The sequence below is a fragment of the Silene latifolia genome, chromosome 1 (genome assembly GCF_048544455.1).
Source record: "Silene latifolia isolate original U9 population chromosome 1, ASM4854445v1, whole genome shotgun sequence".
Classification (NCBI taxonomy): Eukaryota; Viridiplantae; Streptophyta; class Magnoliopsida; order Caryophyllales; family Caryophyllaceae; genus Silene; species Silene latifolia.
In genome coordinates, this window is record NC_133526.1 from 165,380,972 (window position 1) to 165,388,444 (window position 7,473).

The window sequence follows — 7,473 nt, forward strand, 5'->3', positions numbered from 1 at the left end:
GTTTGTCTATCTTATTACTAGATTACAATGTCATTACAAGAGGGTCATCTATTAAGGTCATAATGAGCGACATATACTCTTGAGAATAGTTTGTTTGTTGCATTGCTATATTTCGATAAAATAGGCGTATTTTTAAAAAGATACAATGGGAGAAAATAAGCATCAAACTCAAGACTAGTGAGGAGACAAAAAGAAAGCTTGTTAGGTCAAACTCATGCTTAGTGAAGAGACCAAAAGAAAGTGATCTTTTATAAAGATTATGAAGTGGTTATATCGAGTAATTTCAAGTTAATTTACATAAGAGCCTAACGAACCAATGTGAAGTTTATGCATAAGAGTTGCATAGATAGACATTAGATTGTCAATAAAGCTGAGTTAAAGGGTAACTACACTAAGATCCATATTATCGTTGCTACACCTCAAAGTGTAAATAATCTAGTTAGATGTTAAGACCAATTTCTAAATAGGTATTTAGAAAGAGTGTATGTGTGACATAAGCACAAGGTTTTAATAACACCTAGAAATTGCAATGATCATCTCAAGTTATGTGATATGAAAATGGTTTTTCTCGAGTTGTCGAGAAGCCATATGTATACATGGATTTAAGTGGGAGTCAATATTGTCATGTTTAGATATGGAGATTAGCTGGAGAATTTGTCTTGAAAAATTAATATCATTGAGGATGACATGTTAACACTACCGTCGATGAAGGAGTGTTTTTGTTTTTCAATTCTCGATGAAAGAGGACATGTTGCATTTTAAATTCCAAATCTATCATTATATAGGGAATTTTAAGTTGGCACGTAGATAAGTATCTTATGTTGATAAGATTCTTTATCAGTTTAATATCAACATAGGTAGAGGAGGTTGTTCATTTAGATGAAAGTGGAATTACTATGATAGAGTCATAGTAATTCACTGAACCCCATAAGTTATTGATTACATGAAATCGATTGCTAATGTTTCCACCATTAGAACGATCATTTATGCCAATGTTTGCACATGTCATGATGAATCATATGCTTGGAGCATAATGAGTCAATGACAAGTTATTTTTATAAAAGTCATTTGAAGGCCTTCAAGAACATCCACTATAATTCCTGAAAAAAATGAGGATTTGTTCTTGTGTTTGGAAGACATACTAAGTTGTGTGTTGAAGGGTTACACAAACATTAGTTTCCAAACCTATAAGGATTTAACGAAATCTTAGGCTAATTTTATTGACTCAGGAGTGAGTGACTAGAAAAATGTTTTAGTATCAATCATTGCAAATTCTTTTTTTTTGGTGAAATGTGAAATATATTATAACTCATAAATAGTATAGTTCAGTACAAAGCATCACACCAATCTACCAATTACAAATCAACAGATTCCAACTAACTCATAACAAACTAATCATACTTAGGTTCCCACGGTAGCTTGTGAATTTTCAGGGACCAGACTCTATCCTTACACCTCCTACAAATATCCTGTTTGACCTTCATGATAAGTGCAGATGGTGTGATCAACATAGCTTCCAGTCTGCAAACATTCCTAGCATGCCAGAGATGATACCAAACTGCCACAATGGCAGCATACACAATTTGTTTCTTCATAAGAGATTTGCACCTCCATTTTAGACACCATTCTATGAGCCTGTAGAGGGTAAATCAATCTCAAGCCAACCTCGTAGAAGATCCCAACACAACTGACTAAACTTACAGTCATAGAGCAAGTGTTGGTGAGTCTCTAAATGTGTTTAACAGAAAAAGCAAGATCCATCAACTATTATGCCAAATTTGAGTAACCTTTCTCTGGTCATGAGCCTCTCCTGAACAACCAACCAGCCAATGAAAGAGTGCTTGGGAATACTGGTTTTATTCCAAATCAGAGGGCACCAACTAATCTTAGACTGCTGACCACATAACCACTTGTATCCACTAGACACTGAGTATATACCCTTGTTGTCAATCCACTGTCCATTCAGAAAACCAGGTTTCAGAGTGTCTCTTACCTGGCAAATCTTACGCTAGGTCCAACTGGAATTAGCAGTAGGAGTGTACTCATGCAAATCCTTGCCCTTCATATAGACATGGTCAACCCATCTTATCCACATATGATCTGATTTAGCTGCCAACCACCAGGTATACTTACCAATGACAGCCTGATTCCATAGCCTAGCATTCACAATATTCAACCCCCCATATCTCTTCTCATTGCAGATCTTCTCCCATGACACAGCAAGGGTTTTCAAATACTGATCAGACCCTGACCATAGGTAGTTCCTACAAATCCCCTCAATCCTATCAATAACAGTAAGGGGGATCACAAAGACTCTAGTCCAGAAGGAGTGCAACTTAGTCAACACAGCCCTAATAAGGACAAGCTTGCCTGCATAGCTTAGTTTTTTGGCCCCCACCCCCTGATTCTTCCCACCACCTTTTCCACGAGTCTGGTGCAGTCACCAACGGCCATCCTCTTGTAAGAGATAGGAATACTCAGGTAACGAAAAGGGAACACTCCAACTTTAAAACTAGACAAATGTAGAATATAATCCACCTCAGCAGGAGCCATACCATTAAAATCAATCTTAGATTTCTCATTGTTCATATCAAGTCCTGAAGCAGCAGAGAAGGTGGCAAAAATTCGAAGAAAAATTGTAATGGAGCCCATGTCCCCTCTGCAAAACATCAACAGGTCGTCTGCAAAGCATAAGTGAGTAAGCTGCAAAGCCCTACAGAGTGGGTGATAGTTGAAGCCCAAACTGCTGGTGACCTCATTTAGAACCCTACTCAGATACTCCATACCAATAGTAAAAAGGAGAGGTGACATAGGGTCACCTTATCTAATCCCTCTTTTCCCTTGGAAGTACCCAAAATTAGACCCATTAAGAGATAGTAAACCAGGGAGTAGACACACACTCCATAATCCACTTGACTATCCTATCAGGAAACTTCAGAGCTTATAACATTTGTTCAATAAACCTCCACTCCACAGAATCTTATGCTTTTTTCAAGTCCACTTTCATGATACATCTTGGAGAGCAAGATTTTCTCTTATAAATTCTTACCAGGTCATGACAAATTAAGATATTGTCCACATTGTCCCTTCCTTTAATAAAAGCACTCTGAGTTTCAGAGATAATAGAAGGTAACACAGTAGCTATCCTATTGCAAATCACCTTGGAAATAACCTTATAGACCACATTGCAACAGGCAATGGGTCTAAAATCAGCAACAGTCTCAGGTCTAGCTTTCTTTGGTATAAGGGTGAGATTTGTAGTATTGACCTGCTTCAACAATTTACCAGAAACAAAAAATTCTTGCACAGCAGCTACCACATCCTTACCAATAATATCCTTGGCATCTTTAAAAAATTGGGAGGTGTACCCATCAGGCCAGGTGCCTTGTTAGCTGGTATAGCTTTCAAAGCTTCATGGATCTCCTGAGCAGTTACCTCCTTAACCAGATCAACACCTTGCTCCCCAGAAACCACTCTTCCTTTTTGCACAATAGGCAAGTGAACAGCCTTGACACCCTTACTTGTCCCCAACAACTCTTTATAAGAGTTAACAAAAGCATTCATAATATCCTCATTTTGAGTATACTAATTTCCATTCATATCTTTGATATTCAAGATTCTGTTCTGTAATCTCCTAGCTTTAATAATACTGTGGAAATAAGTAGTATTATCATCACCCCCAGCCATCCATTGAACTTTGGCTTTCTGACTTAAGAAACTTCTCCTGGCCTCCTGCAGAAGTTTAAAACTAGCACATGCAGCTTTCTCCTCAGCTTGGACATCAAGGTTCAATGGATCCTCATGATGCTTCTTCTGCATAGAAAACATGTACATTTGAGCCACCTGAACAGATGTCTCAATGTTGGCAAAAGCACTCCCATTAAGCCTTTTCAGAGGTAGCTTAAGCCATTTGAGCTTCTTAACAAGTTGAAACATCTTGTATCCCTCTACTTCAGAGTCCCAAACCTCCTGGACAGTGTGTAAGAAATCAGGGTCCTTACCCCACATGTTAAAGTATTTGAAATTCCCTTTCCTTCTAATGTCATTAGGTGCCAACAAGATAGTACAGGGGCAATGATAAAAAAGGCAGGATGGAACATAATGCTGAAATCAGGAAATTGCAAAAGCCACTCATCATTGCTCATCACCCTATCAATTCTAATAAACACCATATCTCCTGGGTCATGCTTATTATTCCAGGTAAAATAGGCCCCATGTGCAGGAACATCCACTAAACCACAATCAGCCACACAATTTTGGAAATCTTTGATCTCATAATTGGTAACCTCATACCCCAACCTTTCATTCAAAGCTAAGACATTATTAAAATCCCCCATGACAACCCAGGGACCATTAACCAAAGCATTCATTGTAGACAAGGAATTCCATAAAGGCATTCTTTCATGGACCCTGTTAAACCCATAAACCATTGATAGCCACCAAACAATGCCAGACTGCAAGGAAGTAACCTTGGAATGAATCACCTGAGCCTCACAAGCAAGGATATCAACACTGAAGATAGCATGATCCCAAATTATCCAAATCCTACCACCATCATGAACATTATTATTATGAACTACCTTCCAATTATTACCTAGCCCTTGATGGACCTTATTGATAGAACCAGTTCTAACCCTACTTTATAATAACCCACATAAACCTACATTATTAGTATGCAGAAACCATTTAATATCAGCCTACTTATTTATACTATTCATGCCTCTAACATTCCAGAACCCTATACTACCCATTTTTAATAGCAACAGGTGGAGCTGCCATTTCCCCTCCCAGGACTTTCATGTAGTGAATAGAATGTTCCACTACCTCCATATAAGTTTTATTCCCACTACCACTTACTCCTCCTTGCCTAGTCATTTTAGTAATAATCCTGGCAGGAGTAAAAGAATTAAAGACAGTAGGCATGGGAGTAACCAGGCCTTCAAAGCCCCCACTAAAAATCCTAGTTGGACCAGTCATGAGGTGTCCTGTGTCTTCTCTAGCAGCAGCCACTGGTGCCACCACTGGTTCTGCTACCACATTTGGAACATCAACCGCAGGATTATTAACTTTAGGAACCTGATTAGAAAGACCGGGTTTCTTAGGGACCCATACCTTCTTAGCAGGTTTCCTCAACTGATTCTTCATGCAGTCCTTAGCATAATGACTCAGAGCATTACAATCAGTGCAAACTATGGGTCTCTACTCATAATGCACTATCTGCCTCTATGGTTCACCCATCTCATCAAGAAATTCAATGACATCAGGCAAAGCAGTCCCTACCTTCACCTCAACCATGACCCTAGCATGACCCAAAAAAGTTTTAAGGAGTGTATTACTAATCACATCTTACAGGTTTACCTACAAGAGCCGCAATTTTTAGTAAAGCATTTCCCCAAAACTTTAGTGGAAGGCCATAAAAACGAATCCAAATAGGCACCATGTCGACAGATTCTTTGATCATTTTACAATCAGGAGTCCATTCCTTAACAATTACAGGCTTATTGTCAATGAAAATTGGTCCTGATTGCAACACACGTAGCTTCATCTCTTCCGTCTTAAACCGAACCAGGAAAGTACAATTCGAATTAAAGGATAACTGGTCATAGTCAGTGTAACCCCATACTCTCTTAACAAATCCATCAATGACCTTAAAAGGGGGGTTAGCTCCTAACACGTAACCGTATACCGCCGTAGACCAAAACTTCAGTTCAGACTCAACATCACTATTAGAAAGATAAAGTTGACTCACCCTCGAAGATTCAGAATTAGACGACTTACCTCTTCGTGATACTTCCTCCCAATTCTTATCATCTTCGCTGACTTCAGATATGGAATCCATTCCCAGACTTAAATTGTACGGTCGGATCACAGAAAATTGTTCATCAGTGATCCCTTCCAGAGAAATCATTGCAAAATTCTACAAATGGAGTTCGAGTACATTGTGATGTGGTGATTAATGAAGGAACTATGGGTAGATACTTTCGCCAAGTATTTTATCACAAGTTATATGATAACAGTAGGAGCAATTTACAAGTTAAAAGGCCCAAGTCTATGAGGAAATCTAGACTAGTACTTAGAAAATTCATGACATTTGAAATGACATTAAATAGAAGGAGAAAGCAATTCATAAAGTTGGACCAAATGGATACATGGTATATCCACTAACCAAGCTTTTATTGCACCTTGATAAGTATAATATATATATACACTTTAGATTATAAGATATGAAGTAGTAATAAGGTATTGACTATTCATATGTGATAATCGCATTTATCATTTGAGTTTCTTAAACTTATCTATTACCTTGTTATATCTGAATAGGTTGTTGAGACAACATTAAACCCTATTGAAGTGAACTGGATTAACATAGTAATTGCCCCTGGTCACTCATATGAGGTGACGTCTCTAAGTGACTAGATTGTGAGTCGATTGATGGCAAGTTCAAATGCCATAGAGTCATAAGAGATGACTAGTCGATCACATAGACAAACTGTAAGCGACACTTTGTCGGGTTGTGACCGCTTATAGAGTTCTGGTAATTCATATAGCCTGGTCGTGGCGAGAGCTACTATAGTATTCTTTTGAGTCAATTCTTTGACTAAAGACTATTCGCCTAAGTTGGCACAGTTTATGAGTTACTTTAAATTATGCTCTACGATTTTCGTAAATGAGGTCTAATGGGCATCTTTTGGGTCGTGATGAGCTATGGCTAAACAAAGGGAATAGTGCGATAGGAATTATCCATCCCCTTGTCAGGGTTATTTAAAAATTTCAGGGCCACTCGAGGAGTAGTGAACTGAAAATGCGTGGCCACGCTCGGAATGTATCTACGGTAGATGATTCGGGTCAGAAAGTTACTCTCCAGATCGAGAAAACCACTCTTGATATGATCACTTACGAGAACAACCTGCAAGACACCTTGCATTGAGTGGGAGATTGTAATAGGACAAGAGAATTGGTGACGCACACTTGTCTCGGACAAGTGGGAGATTGTTGGAGTATGTGTCCTCAACAATAGTGCGATCACATTAATAAAACTCATGATAAGAATACGTAAAGGGATGATTCATTTTTATACATCAACTGATCAACATTAATCGACAATGATTGGCTGACTAGAGTTTGTCATTACTGTCGTTTGACGGTAGTGATCAGTTGATCCCTTAAGGTCACACCTAAAGGACAATTCCTTAATAGATAAAATTAATTAATTGTATATTGATACAGATTAATTAATTCCTTAAAATAGAACAATTTACAAATGTCAGTAAGAATATGAATCTTATTGTAATTCGATTAAATGATATTCGTTTTAGTAATTAAGATGTTATATTACTAAAATTTTTTTTATGGAACAATTAAATTAAGAATGAATAGTTAATTATAATTACAATATGTTGTAGATTATATTAACATGAACCATTTTATTTACATTTAATTGGGAATTACTATTAAATTATTGTATATAATTAA

General features: G+C 37.6%; 1 protein-coding gene across 1 annotated transcript; it reads right to left on the reverse strand.

Annotated features, from left to right (window-relative positions):
- Positions 1-3,585: 3,585 nt before the first annotated feature.
- LOC141586691 (uncharacterized) lies at positions 3,586-5,908 on the reverse strand. Its single transcript, XM_074407994.1, has 4 exons — positions 5,351-5,908; positions 4,748-5,151; positions 4,068-4,635; positions 3,586-3,969 (listed from the first exon to the last, which is right to left on the reverse strand). The coding sequence occupies exons 1-4, from the start codon at positions 5,906-5,908 to the stop codon at positions 3,586-3,588; spliced, it is 1,914 nt and encodes a 637-aa protein (XP_074264095.1).
- Between the last annotated feature and the right edge of the window lie 1,565 nt (positions 5,909-7,473).